The sequence below is a fragment of the Macaca mulatta genome, chromosome 10 (assembly GCF_049350105.2).
Source record: "Macaca mulatta isolate MMU2019108-1 chromosome 10, T2T-MMU8v2.0, whole genome shotgun sequence".
Classification (NCBI taxonomy): domain Eukaryota; kingdom Metazoa; phylum Chordata; class Mammalia; order Primates; family Cercopithecidae; genus Macaca; species Macaca mulatta.
In genome coordinates this window covers 84,449,483-84,467,859 of record NC_133415.1, presented here as the reverse complement: position 1 = coordinate 84,467,859, position 18,377 = coordinate 84,449,483, and the positions used below count along the sequence as shown (strand labels likewise).

The window sequence follows — 18,377 nt, the reverse complement described above, 5'->3', positions numbered from 1 at the left end:
CTGCAGCCCTCAGGCCCGGGGACCATCTTCCAGCAAACCTCCTGATGCAGACACCTCAAGCTTTAGGCCTCACAACTGCAAATGTGCCCCAATTCCACCCGCCCACCAGTCTCAGCTCCCTTAGCCCTCTGAGGGTTATTCCTGCTTACCCAGGGAACTGTGGACTGTGGACCAGCTCTGGCCGTAGGCAACCCACCCAACTTCTCGCCATCCAGTGGGCTGCAACCAACCACACCTTCTCCAGTGAGGTCTGAACCTCACTTGGGGAGGGCACCCCCTTCCAAGTTTATCTTTCCTTGGGGACTCTCCTTGGATATCTTTTAAAGGTCTCTTTTTTTTTTTTTTTTTTTTTTTTTTTTTGAGACGGAGTCTCCTTCTTGTTGCCCACGCTGGAGTGCAATGTCGTGATCTTGGCTCACTGCAACCTCCACCTCCCAGGTTCAAGCGATTCTCCTGCCTCAGCCTCCACAGTAGCTGGGATTACAAGCGTGCACCAGCACGCCTGGCTAATTTTTGTATTTTTAGTAGAGATGGGGTTTCCATGTTGGCCAGGCTGGTCTTCAACTCCTGATCTCAGGTGATTTGCCCACCTCAGCCTCCCAAAGTGCTGGGATTACAGGGTGAGCCACCGCAGCCGGCTTTTGCATCTTTATGGTTACTCTCCTGGGTAAGATTAATAATGTTTTCATATTAAACAACCCCTGTTTAAATTGCTTTGTGGTTTTTGTCTCCTGATGGGACTCAGAATGATCCAGAGGCCCTGAAGTCTGAGGCTGTTCCTATGCAATTCTCCTTTCTTCCCTTCTCTTCTTCCACAGGTGTCAGATCTGCACTGCAGTCTGAAGATTCTCCCAACCTACTCCTGCTTCCTCTCTCCTTTATCTCTCACAGGCATTACCCCCAGTAAATCTCTTCACATGGTTAATTCCTTCTTGGCATTTGCTTCTCAAAGAACCCAAATGGACACAACTTCCCATCACACTTAGAATAAAATCCCCCAGCACTTTGAGAGGCTGAGGCAGGAGGATCACTTGAGGCCAGGAGTTCGAGACCAGCCTGGACAACATAGCGGAGCCCTGTCTCTACCAAAAAAAGCCAAGTGTGGTGGCTCATGCCTGTAATCCCAGCACTTTGGGAGGCCAAGGTGGGCAGATCATGAGGTCAGGAGTTTGAGACGAGCCAGCATGGTGAAACCCTGTCTCTACTAAAAATAGAAAAAATTAGCTGGGCGTGCGGGCGGACGCCTGTAGTTGCAGCTACTCGGGAGGCTGAGGCAGGAGAATGGCGTGAACCCAGGGGGCAGAGCTTGCAGTGAGCAGAGATTGTGCCACTGCACTCCAGCCTGGGGGACAGAGCGAGACTCCATCTCCAAAAAATAAAATAAAATAAAATAAAATAAAATAAAATAAAATAAAATAAAATACCAATGACCACGTGCGGTGGCTCACGCCTGTAATCCCAGCACTTTGGGAGGCCAAGGGAGGTGGATCACCTGAGGTCGGGAGTTCGAGACCACCCTGACCAACATGGAGAAACTCTGTCTCTACTAAAAATACAAAATTAGCTGGGCATGGTGGCACATGCTTGTAATCCCAGCTACCAGCGAGGCTGAGGCAGGCAGGAGAATCGGCTGAACCCGGGAGGCAGAAGTTGCGGTGAGCTGAGATTGCACTCCAGCCTGGGCAACAAGAGTGAAACTCTGTCTCAAAAAAAAAAAAAAAAATTAGCTGGACATGGTGATGTATACCTGTACCACTACTTGGGAGGCTGAGGTGGGAGTATCACATGAGCTCGAGAATTCAAGGATGCAGTGAGCCATGATCATGCCACTGCACTCCAGCCTGGGTGACAGAATGAGACCCTACCAAAAAAAAAGAAATGAAATACCACTTCTTCCTAAAGGCCTTCACTACCAACCCCCAATCCCCTTTATCCTGTCCCCTCATGCTGCTTTGTTGTGTTTCTTCATGGCACTTATTACCATGTAACCTACAAGTTATTGCATTATTTTTTCATTTTTCTATCTCCCTGCATAGAGGAATGTCTCCTCCGTGAGGCCAAGGTCTTTGCCTGCTTGTTCACTGCTGCATCCCCAGGGCCTGGATTAGAACCTGGAACATAGTAGGTGCTCAGTATTTGTTTTTTGTTTTGTTTTTTGAGATGGAGTCTCTCTCTGTCGCCCAGGCTGTAGTGCAATGGTATGACCTCGGCTCACTGCAACCTCTGCCTCCTGAGTTCAAGCGATTCTCCTGCTTCAGGCTCCTGACCAGCTGGGACTACAGGCATGCACCACCACATCAGGCTAATTTTTGTATTTTTTAGTAGAGACGGGGTTTCACCATATTGGCCAGGCTGGTCTTGAACTCCTGACCTCAAGTGATCTGCCCTCCTTGGCCTCCCAAAGTGCTGGGATTACAGGTGTGAGCCATCATGCCCGGCCAAGTATTTGTTAATTAGCTGAATAAAAGAGTGTCCTCACCTTTGATTAAGCCACTTGCTCCACCCCGATGCCTTCCCTTCTTCTTGCCTTTCCTAATCCCACCTAAGCCCTGGCTCTAGCCCCCACTCCTCCAGGAAGCCCTCACTGACCAGATGAGTTCTGAGCCCTTCTTGCACTTCACCTGGTAAAATGCTTAATTTTAGATGCCAAGTAAAGTCTGAAGTGGAGGTGAGAGGCAGAAGAGAACCAATCAGCTTTATTGGGGTTAAGGGCAGGGGAGGGGAGGGGAGGTGCCAGCAGAGGCTCCCAGCCAGGGTGGAGCCGCAGGGAGACAGCTGGGGATGCAAGTCACTTCTTCCACTGCTTCTTCTCATAGTCCCAGCGGGAGGCCAGGCCCTGCACAGGATTGACCTTCATGTCCAGCATGCGCTGCAGCTGCTTGGCTTTCCATTCGTCCGTCAAGGTGATGGGCTTTGGAGGAAACACTGCAGGGAGTGCATGGGGGAGCTCAGGATCCGGCTAGTCTTCCTCCACCAGCCAGGGTCTCCAGCCACCCTGTAGCCTCCCAGCTACTCCCAAGGCTGACGGTACAAGTTACTCCGGGGTTGGGGTATCCTGCACTGAGGCACTCCCTCCACCCTGTCTAGCCCAGCACCCCAGACTTTCTCCTAAAGCATCGCCCCAGGCACCTCTCGGTTCTGATCCCAGCTTTGCCTTAGACTCCAAGGACCGTGGGAGCCAGGCCAAGGTCCTTCCCAACTCAGTCGCCTTACCTACTTCTGTGGCCTGTGGTAATAAGAGCACTGATTTGAAGACTGCCTGAATCCAAATCCCAGCTCCACCACTCCCTTGCCCTGTGACTTTCAACAAGTTACTTCACCTCTCTGAGCCTCAGTTTCCTTACCTGTCAAAAGCAGGTCCTATCCACTAGGATTGTGGGAACTGAGTATTTCCAAAGCTGTTGGCACAATGTTAGACAAATATTAAGCACCTGATACATGTTATCTACTATAATTATGTAATTACTGAGTTTGTTCCCACTTGCTGGGCAGGGTAAAGGATGAAATAATTCCTTTTACTTTCTAAGGGGGTTGAGAGTAGGAAGTAGGTAAGAGTGTTCACTTTAAAAATATGGGGACAGGCAGCAGGGCGCGGTGGCTCATGCCTTTAATCACGCCCAGGCCGAGGTGGGCAGATCACTTGAGGTCAGGAGTTCGAGACTAGCCTGGCCTAGTCAAACCCTGTCTCTACTAAAAATACAAAAAATTAGCTGGGCGTAGTAGTGTATCCCCGTTATCCCAGCTGCTCAGGAGGCTGAGGCAGGATAATTGGTTTAGTCTGGGAGGCACAGGTTGCACTGAGCCAAGATCATGCCACTACACTCCAGCCTTGGTGGCAGAGCAAGACTCTTTCTAAAAATAAAAAAAATAATAAAAATAAAAAAGGCCGGGCACGGTGGCTCAAGCCTGTAATCCCAGCACTTTGGGAGGCCGAGACGGGCGGATCACGAGGTCAGGAGATCGAGACCATCCTGGCTAACACAGTGAAACCCCGTCTCTACTAAAAAATATATATATATATACAAAAAACTAGCCGGGCGAGGTGGCGAGCGCCTATAGTCCCAGTTACTCGGGAGGCTGAGGCAGGAGAATGGCGTAAACCCGGGAGGCGGAGCTTGCAGTGAGCTGAGATCCGGCCACTGCACTCCAGCCTGGGCCACAGAGCGAGACTCCATCTCAAAAAAAAAAAAAAAGAAGAAAAAAAAAAATGGGGAGAGCCAGGTGCAATGGCGTGTGCCTATGGTCTCAGTTACTCAGGAGGCCAAGATGGGAGGATTACTTAAACTGAGGAATTCTAGTCTAGCCTGGGCAACATAGAAAAACCCCTGTCTTTTTTTTAAAAAAAAAAAAAGAAAAAAATCTGGTGGGACAGGCAATACTTAACCTAAAAGCTGAAAGCACTCATAGAGGCATTTTAGGCACCTTGATGTGTGGATGGGGACAGGAAAGGCCTGGAGGCCCGAGCTCCCAATAGCTCTCATACCTTACTTTCTGGTCCACCTGGTCCTGAGGCTGACTCAGCCTTCCTGACCTCCATCCCTGGTACATTCTATCCCAGGAGCGAAGCAGGAAGGGAACAACCTTTATGAGCATCGACTATGTGCCAAGCACTAGGCTAGACTAGCCCTTCCAGGATGCATGGGAGGTGCTGAGCCTTTCACTGGTCTACCAGAGGGATGGGCAGTTAAAATAAAAATTGCTGGGCCGATGTGGTGGCTCACGCCTGTAATCCCAGCACTTTGGGAGGCCAAAGTGGGTGGATCACAAGGTTAGGAGTTCAAGACCAGCCTGGCCAATATGGTGAAACCCCATCTCTACTAAAAATATAAAAATTAGCTGGATGTGGTGGCATGCACCTGTAGTCCCAGCTGCTCAGGAGGCTGAGGCAGAAGAATCTCTTGAACCCAGGAGGCGGAGGTTGCAGTGAGCCAGGATCACGCCACTGCATTCTAGCCTGGGTGACAGAGCAAGACTCCATCTCAAATAAATAAATTAATTAATTTAATTAAATAATTATTGGAGTCAGACCGGGTACGGTGGCTCATGCCTATAACCCCAGCACTTTGGGAGGCCAAGACAGGCGGATCACAAGGTCAGAAGTTCGAGATCAGTCTGGCCAACATGGTGAAACCCCATCTCTACTAAAAATACAAAACTTAGCTGGGCATGGTGGCGGGCGCCTGTAATCCCAGCTACTTGGTAGGCTGAGGCAGGAGAATCGCTTGAAACCAGAAGGCGGAGGTTGCAGTGAGCCGAGACCGCACCACTACAAAACTCTCTCTCAAAAAAAAAAAAAAAATTGTTGGGGTTGGGGTCTACCCCCAGAGTGTCTGACCAGTGGAGCTGAGAATATGCATTTCTAGCAAGTTCCTAGATGGTGCTATTGGTACACAGAGAACACTTTTGAGAACCACTCTTCAGAGGTAATAAAAGCTCAGCTGTACATGTGACTACCCAGCTAAAGACTATATTTCCCAGCTTCCCTTGTAGCCAGATGATCACATGATCATTTCTCAGCCTATATCATGTGAGGAGAAGTGGTTTGAGCAACTTCTAGGCCTCAAAGAGGAGCCTATTTTCCCTTTCCCTTTTTTCCTTGGCTGGAATGTAGGCTTGATGGCAGGAGCTGGAGCAGCCATCTTGCGTGTCAAGGATGCAGAGCAACAAGACAGAAGGAGCCTGCATTGTGGAGTCCCCACATTTGTCTGGATTGCTTCTCTGCCCTTGTTGTGAGAAAGGAATAAACCATTATCTAATTTAAGCTCTTGTAAGTTGGGGACTCTTTGTTACAGTAGCTGAAGCAATATATTGAAAAATAGGCCAGGCGTGGTGGCTCATGCTTGTAATCCTAGCACTTTGGGAGTTCCAAGCAGGCAGATCACTTGAGGCCAGGAGTTTGAGACCAGCCTGGCGAACATGGCGAACCCTGTCTCTACTAAAAATACAAAAATTAGTCAGGCATGGTGGTACACTCCTGTAGTCCCAGCTACTTGGGAGGCTGAGGCAGGGGAATCACTTGAACTGTGGAGGCAGAGGTTCCGTGTATGTATATATATATATATATACACACCGAAAAACACATAGTTCATACACAACAATCAGTTACAACACCATTCATGACTATGAGCCAAACACTGGCCTATAGCCCTCTCTCATTAAAATCCTCTTAAGTACCCTGAAATGGAACATTACTATTTCCATTTTACAGATGAGGAAACTGAGGCCCAGAGAGGTAAAGTTCCTACATTCAAACCTAGACAGCCATGCTCTGCCCTTCACACTACACCTCTTCAGACATTTTCAACTCTTCAGATGACTGCCAGCATGGTTCCTTTAAGAAACCATCTGGTGGCCGTGACCACAAGGTCACGGCCCAGGATTGCATCTAGATGAGGTGTTGCTACTCACTGTAGACCCGCTGCCACCAAATCACCAGAGCTGCGAATCCAAAGAAGAAGAAGACGTAACCCATCACTGTCTTCCACTCATTGGAGCGACGGTTCATCTCCGCAAAGGTCTCATTGAACTGGAGCCGGTACACTGGAGGCAATTGGGGGGGAGGGGGGAAGGGCCTCAGGTGCATCCACTCTAAGTGATCCCTGGCTTCCGCCTCCCTGCAGCAGATGCTGTTCATTCAGCAAATTCTTACGGAGCATGTACTATATGCACAGCATGACCAAGAACTGGTGACAGCAGTGAGTAAGCCAGATGAAAATCCCTGCCCTTGTCGAGTTAAGAAGGGAGACCGTGGCAAATGCTTCAGGCAAACAGTTGGGTGGCCAGGGAAGGTGTCTCAGAGGAGGTGACATTGGAACTGAGGCTTGAAAAATCAATGGGAGAAAATTGGTGAAAACCGGAAGGAAATGCAAAGACCCAGAAGCAGGAAGTGGGTAGGAAAAGAGTGAAGTGAGGACCACTGTGGCTGGAGTGAAATGAGCAAAAGAGAGGGAATTTAGCAAACGAGAGGCTGGCCGGAGCCGGTTCACACAGGACCTTGTCAGAATCCATGGAGAAGAATCTGGATTTCATTTCAACAGAATTAGGGAGGGGGCCAGGCATGGTGGCTCATGCCTGTAATCCCAGAATTTTGGGAGACCAAGACAGGTGGACTGCTTGAGTCCAAGAGTTCGAGACAATCCTAGGCAATATAGCGAGATCCTGTTCCTACAAAAAATTTTAAAATTAGCCAGGTAAGGCTGGGCGCGGTGGCTCATGCCTGTAATCTCAGCACTTTGGAAGGCTGAGGCGCGTGGATCACAAGGTCAGGAGATCGAGACCATCCTGGCTAACATGGTGAAAACCCGTCTCTACTAAAAATACAAAAAATTAACCGGGCATAGTGGCAGGCACCTGTAATCCCAGCTCCTCGGGAGGCGGAGGCAGGAGAATAGCGTGAACCAGGGAGACGGAGCTTGCAGTGAGCCAAGATTGCACCACTGCACTCCAGCCTGGGAGACAAAGCAAGACTCCATCTCAAAAAAATAAATAATAAATAAATAAATAAATAATAAAAAATTAGCCAGGTACAGTGGCATGTGCCTGTGGTCCCAGCCACTCGAGAGGCTGAGGCAGGACTGCTTGACCCTAGGAGTTTGAGGCTACAGTGAGCAAGGATCCCATACAGTGCTGTCTTAGCCAGGGCAACAGGGTGAGACCGTTTCTTTTTTCTTTTTTGAGACAGTCTCACTCTGCTGCTGAGGTTGGAGTATGTGATCTTATGCCCGCCTGCCCTGGAAGAGGTCTGACAAGACTCAAGGCATTTGGCCTGGCATGATGGCTCATGCCTGTAATCCCAGTGCTTTGGGAGGCCGAGGCAGGAGAATTGCTTGAGCCCAGGAGTTCAAGAGCAGCCTGAGCAACCATAGTGAGACTGCTCTGTCTCTACAGAAATATAAATAAATAAATAAATAAATAAATAAATAAATAGCCGGCGTGGTAGCTCACACCTGTAATCCCAGCACTTTAGGCTGAGGCAGGTGGATCATGAGATCAGGAGTTCGAGACCAGTCTGGCCAACATGGTGAAACCCTGTCTCTACAAAAAATACAAAAAAAATAACCAGGTGTGGTGGTGCCCGCCTGTAGTCTCAGCTACTCAGGAGGCCAAAGCAGGAGGATCGCTTGAACCCAAGTGGCAGAGGTTGCAGTGAGCCGACATGGGGCCACTGTACTCCAGCCTGGGTGACAGAGACCCTGTCTCAAGAGAAAAAAAAGAAAAAAAAAGTTGTTTAACTGATCTTTGAGGCTACACTGCAATGCACCAAGCATCCCACCAAATCTTCAGTGTAGCTAATGTGGTATAGCAGCTAAGGGTGAAACCCCTGGTGCCTGTCTGTGTGGTTTCAAATCTTGCCTCCACCACTCTCTAGCCGTGCGACCATTGCAAGTGACTGCACTTCACTGAGTTGAGGCTCTCAAATGTGAGCTAATGAGAGCACCTACCTCCACAGCGGTGCCTGCTACCTGTAAGCGTGCAGTACATATTAGGGGTGGTGCTCATGACCATCTTGCCTGGCGAATGTCCGTCATTTATATTTCTCTCTCTCTCTCTTTTTTTTTCTTTTTTCCCCCAGACAGGGTCTCACTTTGTTACCCAGGCTGGAGTGCAATGCAGTGGCACAATCACAGCTCACTGCAGCCTCAACTCCCCTGGGCTCAAGCGATCCTCCTGCCTCAGCCTCCTGAATAGCTGGGACCACAGGCATGTGCCACCACGCTCAGATAAAGAGTGTCAATTTCTGAAATGAAGAGAAAACCAAGATATGTGTGTGTGTGTGTGAGAGAGAGAGAGAGAGAGAGAAAGAGAGACAGAGAGAGAGAGAGGGAGAGAGGAAAGGTGTTGAGAGAGGGCTAGAAATGCAAGCTCACAGGCAGAAAGGGAGCCTGGCTGGCTCACAGCTGCATTCCCAGTGCATGGTATTGCAGTAGGTGCTCAATAAGATGTTGACTGAATGAATGAATTTGAGAAGCATGAACCTTTCCCCACTAGGAATCCTTTGAAATCTTGGAAGTCAGGCTGAGTGTTCCCATTCATGGAATGAGAATAAGGTGCTCCAAATATCAAAGGGTCAGCTCAGGGATGCTCTGGTGGACATGACAAGGGACCACACATCCCTCCAGTCTCCCAGGGTCAGAGGGCTCCTCCCCAACCACCTCACCTGCCTCTCTCTGTTCCATCTCTCCCACATCACTCAATTCCAGGAGCCTCCACAGTCTCCTGCTCTGGACACCCTTCCCTATGCAGTTCCCACTCCCTGGCAGTGCCCTCCTCTTCACCCTTAAAGGCGAGCTGGAATGTGCCCTCCTCTGGGAGGTCCACCAAGATTTCATCTCACAGTCCTTGAACACACCTCACCCTAGTCACATATTCTGTATTACAATTTTTGGGGTCTGTACTGGTTTTCCCCACGGGACTGGGAGCACCATGGGGACAGGAACTATCCAGGTGATTCACCTCTTGTCCCCAGCATTGCCTAACATCAGGCTATGCACAAATAGGTGAGTGAATAAAGAAACGAACAAAGGCATAAACTTCACCCCTCAGGTGTTTGGAGGTTTCTGGCTGTCTTGGGGGCCTCTCTCTGCCCTCTGATCCCTGATAGGCCCTTCTTTCCAAAGTTAGGCCCCAACCCACTCTCTCCAGCCAGCCCCACCCTGACACCTACGGGCCACCTTTTCGGCGTGGGTCAGCAGGGTCCAGCTTCCCTTCTCTTTCTCCTTCAGGGCCTGCTGCTCAGCGTTGAGTTCTGTGCAGAAGGGCTCTTCTGGCATGGGGTAGTGGCGCTGGGCATAGCAGTTGGTGTAGCGGGGCGTCTTCCCCCCACCACGGGCTGCAGACACAATGGAGGGAGCTGAGTCCAGGCTGCCCCTTGGACACCCTATCTCTAACTATATTAATAAAGAAAGTGGCTGGGCTTGGCGGCTCACGCCTGTAATCCCAGCACTTTGGGAGGCCGAGGCGGGTGGATTGCAAGGTCAGGAGTTCGAGACCAGCCTGGCCAAGATGGTGAAACCCCGCCTCTACTAAAAATACAAAAATTAGCCAGGCGCAGTGGTGGGCACCTATAATCCCAACTACTCGGGAGGCTGAGTCAGAAGAATCGTTTGAACCCAGGAGGCGGAGGTTGCAGTGAGCTGAGATCACGCCACTGAACACTCTAGCCTCAGCGACAGAGCAAGACTCTGTCTCAAAAAAAAAAAAAAAAAAAAGGTTTATAATAGCTTGGGGTACTAGCAAGGGCTCAATAAATGTTTCTTTGTTATTCTCCATGGGTCAGCAAGGCCCTTCTGCTATCTGGCTGAAGTCTCTCCTGCTTTAGGTCTCTTTCTTCTTACTAGCATTCAAACTGGGGTCTGGAAAGGAGGAATCAGGGTCCAAGGTTCTGTCAGCATCCTCCACCTCAGGACAAAAGACCTAGGGAGGCCGGGCGCGGTGGCTCAAGCCTGTAATCCCAGCACTTTGGGAGGCCGAGATGGGCAGATCACAAGGTCAGGAGATCGAGACCATCCTGGCGAACCCGGTGAAACCCCGTCTCTACTAAAAAATACAAAAAACTAGCCGGGCGAGGTGGCGGGCGCCTGTAGTCCCAGCTACTCGGGAGGCTGAGGCAGGAGAATGGCGTGAACCCGGGAGGCGGAGCTTGCAGTGAGCTGAGATCCGGCCACTATGCTCCAGCCTGGGTAACAGAGCGAGACCCCGTCTCAAAAAAAAAAAAAAAAAAAAAAAAAAGACCTAGGGACCTGAGGCTTGGGGGCGGGCTCCTAAGGAAGCTTGGAATGGAGATGGCCACTGTCTGCTCACCCCACGGACTCCATTTCCTGGAGAAACTTGGCCTGGGACCAAGGAGTGGGATCATAGGAAGTGTGGTAGGAACAGGCCCAGGGTGGCATGGAAGGGCAAAGGGGGCAGAGGGGACCCCTGCCCCTATCTCTGGAGTTAGGCTGGGAGGAAGGACTCCAGGTCTCACCGGTGCCTTCTGAGCTGTGCATCCCTCGTCTTCCACGTCCACCTTTCCTCAGCACCAAGCTCCAGGCAGCTTTGGGCAGCATCTGGGGGCGTGGAGGTATAGATGAGTTCTGCCCCCACATCACCCTCTGCCCCCAAACCTTAGGGCCAGACGGAGAAACCCTTTTCCACTGGTATGGTAGTGGTAGGGATCCCAGGGTTTCAAGGTCGCCCTCATGCCCTTGACCCTTCTAATTTTGTCTGATATCCCTGGGAAGGGGGGGCAATGGGGGTCCTAGACCTTTGGAGCCCCTTCTTGGGACCTCAATTCACCATCTGAGAAGTGGGAGGAGGCCTAAGTCTTGGGCCAGGGTCTGAAGAGTTTGAGGCTGAGGGCTTGGGTTCTAGTGCCAGCCCCAGCTCAGTCTGGCCAGACTAGAGAACTCTGCTCAGTTGTTTGCTCCCCAGAGGAAGCTGGGTGGGGTCCAGGTTGAGAGGGAGCAGGTCCCCAGGCTCTCTTCCCTGCCCAGCACAGGCAGAACAGACAGACCGTCTGGCCCCCACCTCTTCCCCCATAATTGGCCGCCTACGTGCACACAGCCCTGCTCTGCTGGATCTGGTTGGGGGTGGGGGACTGGGCTCAGCCAGACCGGCTAAGCCCAGTCCCCCACCCCCAGGGAAGACTCAGGGTTTGGCATCCATGGGGGTGGGGAGGGGCTTTAGAGGATAGGGACTCAACTGGGTCAGAGGGAGGGAGACACACATCTGGGGAAAAGAAGGGGATCCCACATCTAGGGGGAGAGAGGGACACCCAACAAATAGAGTGAGGGAGGGGGCACATTACAGGTGATAAGTGGGAGGGGGCGGCCCGCACTTCTAGAAAAGAGGAGCTCCAGCCAGTGATTATGATTAGTGGGTGGGAGAGCTCCACATATCCAGAGAGGGAGGGTGTAATCTGTATTTGGGGAAAAAGATGGCATACATATGCAGACAGAGGGCTCCCCAGGAACCCTCAACTCTAACCTGCATGAAGCCCCCCAACCCTCTAAGACAGGGACCACTCGGGGCGCGACCCAGCGGCGAAGGCAGGAGACCGAGCCGCGCCCCTGACGCGCGGGCTTGGGTTGCGGGGTCCTCCGCCAACTCACTCACCTCGCGGGCTCGGCAGCGGGAGTGCGACCTGGGTCTGCCCAGAGAGCAACTGAGAACCCGCTGCGGAGGGACCTGAGCGCGGGCGCCCGCCCCCGGCCCGCCCCACAGCCTTTCAGGGCCGCCCCCGCGTGGGAACGTCCTGCTTCGGCTGGGCGTGGGAGCGCACAGCCCGCGTCCCTGGGGGCACCCCGGCCCACAGCTTGGGGGGAGGGACTGCAGAGCGACTCCTGCATCAGTGTCCCTACCCCTGGGGTCCTGCCTCTGGAGACCCTCTGCAGACAGTAGTCCCAAGAGCAGGGTCTCCCTGCCTCCTCCACACGTTCCCTCCTTGCTGTTTCTCCCACCTGGGATGTTCTCTTCAGGCCTTTGAAGACACAAACCTTTCAGCTAGGCCCAAAGCCTCCTACTCCAGAAACATCTTTTAGGCCAAGCGTTGTGGCTCACGCCTGTAATCCCAGCACTTTGGGAGGCCGAGGCGGGCGGATCACCTAAGGTCAGGAGTTCGAGACCACCCTGGCCAACGTGGCAAAACCCCATCTCTACTAAAAATACAAAAATTAGCCGGGTGTGGTGGCGGCGCCTGTAGTCCCAGCTACTCGGGAGGCTGAGGCAGGAGAATCGCTCAAACCCGGGAGGCAGAGGTTGCAGTGAGCCGAGATCCCACCATTGCACTCCAGCCTGGGCAACAAGAGTAAAACTCCATCTCAAAACAACAACAAAACCAACAATAAAAGAAGAGAGGTCATCTTGGCCAGAGTGTCATGGTTAAAGGGGAGGCTGGATGGAGGGAGAGGTGGGCTGGACCACCAAGAAGGACCTGTAGGTCATGGTAAGGAGCTTGGATTTTATTTAAAGAAGGTGATTAAACTGGTGTGGTGGCACACCTGTGTAGTCCCAGCTACTCAGGAGGCTGGGGTGGGAGGTGGAGGTTGCAGTGAGCTGAGATCACACCACTGCTCTCCAACCTGGGCAACAGAATGAGACCCTGTCTCAATAAATAAATAAAATAAAATAAAATAAAAAGAAGGTGGGAGGCAACCAAAGTTAAGAAAAGGAGTGATGTGTTCGAATGGAGCAGAGCACGAGTTCAGTAAATGTGTCCCGGGACTGTCAGTATATGGATGGCAGATGAATGGGCGAGGGCTGGGGGTCCCCTCGGTGGCCTGGAGACAAGAGCTTTCCAGGTCTCCCTGCTCTAGGTCCCTGAGGTATGCCCAGCCCCCATGCCTTCCATCAGGGTTCCTATACCCTAACGAGGCCATAGCGGCCTGCTCCAGACAGTCTCTAAAGACTGGCCAGGTGTGGTGGCTCACGCCTGTAATCTCAGTACTTTGGGAGGCCAAGGCGGGCAGATCACTTGAGGTCAGAAGTTCGAGACTAGCCTGGCCAATATGAAGAAAACCTATCTTGCTGGGCGTGGTGGCTCATGCCTGTAATCCCAGCACTTCAGGAGGCCGAGGTAGGCGGATCACACACAACGTCAGGAGATCAAGACCATCCTGGCTAACATGGTGAAACTCCGTCTCTACTAAAAACATAAAAAATTAGCCGGGCATGGTGGCAGGCGCCTGTATTCCCAGCTACTTGGGAGGCTGAGGCAGGAGAATGGCGTGAACCCGGGAGGCGGAGGTTGCAGTGAGCCGAGATCGAGCCACCGCACTCCAGCCTGGGCGACAGAGCAAGACTCCATCTCAAAAATAAATAAATAAATAAATAAATATATATATATATATATAAAATAAAATAAAACCTATCTCTACTAAAAATACAAAAATTAGCCAAGCATCATGGCATATGCCTGTAGTCCCAGCTACTAGGGAGGCCGAGGTGGAGGTCGCAGTGACCCGAGATTGCACCACTGCACTCCAGCCTGGGCGACAGAGCGAGACTCCATCTCAATCAATCAATCAATCAATCAATCAATGGAGGGGGCTTAGTCCTGGGGGCAGATGAGCCTAGAAGGTGAGGGGCTCAAGGGAAGGTGTTAGAGGGACCCTAGAGTGCACATCACCTCCATTCTAGACGGTGCCAGAGACAAATCTTTGAGAAGGGAGCTTGGGAGTCTTCCAGAGTTCCATGAGACGTCCAGCTCCCAGAACTGGCCAGGTTGGGCCCACTGCTGGTCACTCTGGGAGCTGCTCCTCCCCTTCCCCAACCAAAGTAATTCCAAATGTGAGACCCCCAAAAGGACCATCTTGACCGGGCGTGGTGGTTCATGCCTGTACTCCCAGCACTTTGAGAGACCGAGAAGGGTGGATCATCTGAGGTCAGGAGCTCGAGACCAGCCTGGCCAACATGGCGAAACCCTGTCTCTACTAAAAAGACAAAAATGAGCCAGGCGTGGTGGGCACCTGTAATCTCAGCTACTCGGGAGGCTGAGGCAGGAGAATCGCTTGCACCCCGGAGGCGGAGGTGGCAGTGAGCCGAGATCACACCACTGCACTGCAGCCTGGCCCGCAGAGTGAGACTCCCTTTCCAAAAAAAAAAAAAAGGACCACCCCTTACCTCTTGGTTGCTGAGCAGGGTGTTCTATAGAGTAGTCCTATGGACAGAGGACAGGGGAAGACGCTTCTTCAAGAATCTGGAGGAAAAACCATGGCTTTTTTTTTTTTTTTTAAAGCTTTGTAGAGACAGGGTCTTATTATGTTGCCCAGGCTAGTCTTGAACTCCTGAGCTCAAGGGATCCTCCTGCCTTGGTCTTCCAAAGTGCTTGGGATTATAGGCATGAGCCACCACGCCAGGCAGAAGCTGATGAGTCTTGCCAGACCTTTTTCAGGGTGGCTGGGAGGGTGGTGGCTGCACTGGAGTGAGTGGCCTGTGTCTATGCATGGCTCTACTACAGCCACTCTGAGTGGCCAAGCGGCACCATTTCTGGGTCTAATCTTCCCCCCCACCCCCCTCAGTTTCACAGGGTCTCCCAAGGGAAGGCATTTGGGAAAGGCGTCCCTCTGTTCTTCCCTGCGCTCTTCCGCCCCAGCCTCTGTGGGAACATCAGGTTCCAGAAGTTGAGTGATGCTGTGATAAGGAACATCTGTGGGAGAAGCCCACCCTTGGGCTGAGAGCCATGGGGTAGAGGCAGGCCCTGAGCAGCTCACAGGGAATACAGCCTGCAGGACGATTGCGGAGCCTCCTTTTGAGGTCCTGAACCTGGGAAGAGATGGACTGTCCCTTAAGGCAGGCCACTCAGGGTCCCAAAGCCAAGGAATAAGGGTCTTCTGGAACCCTGGTGGGTCCAAGGGTGGAGAGGGCTCCGGAGAGGGCATTCAGGCCACTTGCCACAACAGGGCCGACATGCCGAGAGCTCTGGGACAGGTTAAGACCTGCCAACAGGAGGGATGGCAGCTCACACTCACTTGGTCGGCTCCAGGGAGACCCCCAGATTCTGCCCAGACGCTAAGACCTGAGCCACAGCCTCAGCATCCCCCTGCCAACAAGACCCCCACCCAGGCTCTAGGTTTCACAGAGGACCCACCTCCAGCCTGCCAGCCTAGAGGGGATACTGCGGAAGAGCTAGGCCTCACGCAGGACCCTAAGGTGAAAATAGGAAGAGGTGCTGGACAAAACATCACAGACCTGGACTCCCAGCCCTTCGGGAGGCCCGAGGGCCCCTTGAACCCAAGGAGGAGGTCTAGTACAGAAGGAGCAGGGAGAGGCGGGAATGGGCAGAGCTAACCACGAGGAGTGAGGCCAGGGGACAGCAAGGAAACCAGGAGCTGAGGGGGCAGGGCCAGCGAGCCGATGGGCGTGGTCAGTGAGCCGAGGGCCGTGGCCAGGAGCGGAGAGCAAGGCCCACCCAGGTCACCCGTGAGAGCGGAGGCTCTGCGGAGCCGTGGGAGTCACTGAACACTGAGAGTGTCCCAGCAGCAGCTCAGGCTCGGAGGACGTCGCGGGAAGACCTGCAGCTCCGGTGGCCCGTCCAGCAAGTGCTTCTAAAACCCTGGACAGGCAAGCCAGGTCAGAACCGACACTGAGAGCTGGGCGTGGTGGCTTGCCCCTGTAATCCCAGCACTTTGGGAGGCTGAGGAGGGAGGATTGCTTGAGATCAGTAGTTCAAGACCAGCCTGGGCAAAATAGCGAGACCTTGCCTCTACAAAAAATAAATAAATAAATTAGCAGGATGTGGTGGTGCACACCTGCAGTCCCAACTAAGGAGGCTGAGGTGGGAGGATTGCATGAGCCCAGGAGCTCTACGCTGCAGTGAGCTGTGATTGCACCACTACATTCCAGCCTGGGCAACAGAGCAAGATCCCGTCTCAAAAAAACAAACTGCTGGGCGTGGTGGCTCACGCCTGTAATGCCAGCACTTTGGGAGGCTGAGGCGGGCAGATCACGAGGTTAGGAGATTGAGACCATCCTGGCTAACATAGTGAAACCCTGTCTCTACTAAAAATACAAAAAAATTAGCCGGGCGTGGTGGCAGGCACCTGTAATCTCAGTTATTCAGGAGGCTGAGGCAGGAGAATGGCGTGAACCTGGGAGGCGGAGCTTGCAGTGAGCCGAGATCATGCCACTGCACTCCAGCCTGGGTGACAGAGTGAGACTCCGTCTCAAAAACAACAACAGAAACTGACATTGAGCTGGGACTGCCATAGAGGTGGATGCCACTAATGGCAGGTTTCCTGGCCTGCCACAGAGCCCATAGTGTGATCAGGGGTAGATGAATGCCCTTAACTAGATTTCACCGGGACAGGACATGACAGGTGGCCTAGATATGGAAACCTCCTGGGGGCAGGTCAGATCGCTTCATACTATTCCTGTTTCCTCCTCCCGACCAGGGCAGACACACTAGAGGAGGGGGGCCAACCTGGCAAAGGGGCTGAGGTGGTGAGATCTGGGAGTGCCCTAGGGTAGGCACTAGTCCCTTCACATCCTGGAGGCCAGGGCCTCTGTCTTCGCTGAGACACAATTGGCCTGCACATGGGCATGGGCATTTGGCCCCCAGATGTGGGGACAGCCTATGCGGGGACAGCCTCATGGCATCCTTGAGCCTTTCTTGGCACCGCTGGCTTCCCAATAAACTCCTTAGCCTGACGTTCAAGGTCCCCACTACCAAACCTTCCAAACACAGCTTCTTCATCAGCCTCTCCTGCTCTCCCACCACGCCCCAGCCACGCTGGGCTTCAGTTCCTAGAACACACCCAACCTTGACCATGGCAGGGCCTTTGTCATTGCTCTTCCCTCTGCTAAAATGCTCTTCTCTCAAGGGCAAGTCTTATTCCCACCACCTGTTTCCATCTGAGAAAGCTCTACTGGAGCAACACACCTGGCCTCTCGCTCACAGACCAAAGCTATGCTTTACTAAGTAGTTCATCAGGAATTGTGGCAAGTTGTATTTTCAAAGAAGATAGCCTCATCAGTATCTCCAATTCCACATGCTCGTTGGACCATTGTGACCTTGACACTCCTGCCCTGCAGTGGTGGGATCTATGTCCCTCTTCCTTCAGCCTGGATGTACCTTTGTGACAGCATTAAACAGCAGAATATGGTGAAAGTTGCTATGTGACTTCTGGATCATAAAAATGCCATGTGGGCCCAGGTGCGGTGGCTCACGCCTGTAATCCCAGCATTTTGGGAGGCTGAGGTGGGTGGATCATGAGATCAGGAGTTCAAGACCAGCCTGGCCAAAATGGTGAAACCCTGTCTCTACTAAAAATACAAAAAAAAAAAAAAAAAAAAATAGGCTCGACGCCGTGGCTCATTCCTGTAATCCCAGCACTTTGGGAGGCCGAGGCAGGTGGATCACCTGAGGTCAGGAGTTCGAGACCAGCCTGACCAATATGATGAAACCCTGTCTCTGCTAAAAATAAAAAAATTAGCCGGGCGTGGTGGTGAGCGCCTGTAACCTCAGCTACTCAGGAGCCTGAGGCAGGAAAATTGCTTGAACCTGGGAGGCAGAGCCGAGATTGCACCACTGCACTCCAGCCTGGGCGACAAGCAAGACTCTGTCTCAAAAAAAGAAAAAAAAATTAGCCAGGCATGGTGGCAGGCGCCTGTAATCCCAGCTACTTGGGAGGCTGAGGCAGAGAACTGCTTGAACCCGGGAGGCGGAGGTTGCAGTGAGCTGAGATTGTGTCACTGCACTCCAGCCTGGGCGACAGAACATGACTCCATCTCAGAAAAAAAAAAAAAAGAAAAGAAAAAAAAAAAAAAAGCCACGTGGTTGGGACACTCTCTCTGGGAACCCAGCCATCATGCTATGAGGGAGCCAAGCCAGCCCAGGTGGAGAGACCATATGGAGAGGTCATGTGTAGATGTGCTGGCTCAGGGCCCTGCTGAGGTGC

The 18,377-nt window shown here is 52.3% G+C and overlaps 1 protein-coding gene across 2 annotated transcripts; it reads right to left on the bottom strand.

Moving 5' to 3' along the window:
• Positions 1-2,669: 2,669 nt before the first annotated feature.
• Positions 2,670-12,227, bottom strand: COX4I2 (cytochrome c oxidase subunit 4I2). 2 transcript variants are annotated; one of them, XM_077948699.1, is made up of 6 exons: positions 12,097-12,227; positions 10,967-11,048; positions 9,665-9,829; positions 6,409-6,540; positions 3,345-3,398; positions 2,670-2,925 (listed from the first exon to the last, which is right to left on the bottom strand). In XM_077948699.1, exons 2-5 carry the CDS (start codon positions 11,046-11,048, stop codon positions 3,361-3,363), a joined length of 417 nt encoding a protein of 138 aa, XP_077804825.1. In that variant the 5' UTR covers positions 12,097-12,227; the 3' UTR covers positions 2,670-2,925; positions 3,345-3,360. The 2 variants fall into 2 exon arrangements, with proteins under 2 accessions (XP_077804825.1, NP_001181409.1); NM_001194480.2 differs by lacking the exon at positions 3,345-3,398 and having other exon boundaries at positions 2,765-2,925; positions 12,097-12,141.
• Between the last annotated feature and the right edge of the window lie 6,150 nt (positions 12,228-18,377).

Bases quoted from the DNA above. Each gene is read 5' to 3' on its own strand.
- COX4I2 (NM_001194480.2), bottom strand. From the start codon at position 11,048: ATGCTGCCCAAAGCTGCCTGGAGCTTGGTGCTGAGGAAAGGTGGACGT. The intron at 9,830-10,966 runs GTGAGACCTGGA...TTGTGTCTGCAG, and splicing joins GCACAGCTCAGAAGGCACCG to CCCGTGGTGGGGGGAAGACG. The intron at 2,926-6,408 runs GTGAGTAGCAAC...CACTCCCTGCAG, and splicing joins TTGGTGGCAGCGGGTCTACA to TGTTTCCTCCAAAGCCCATC.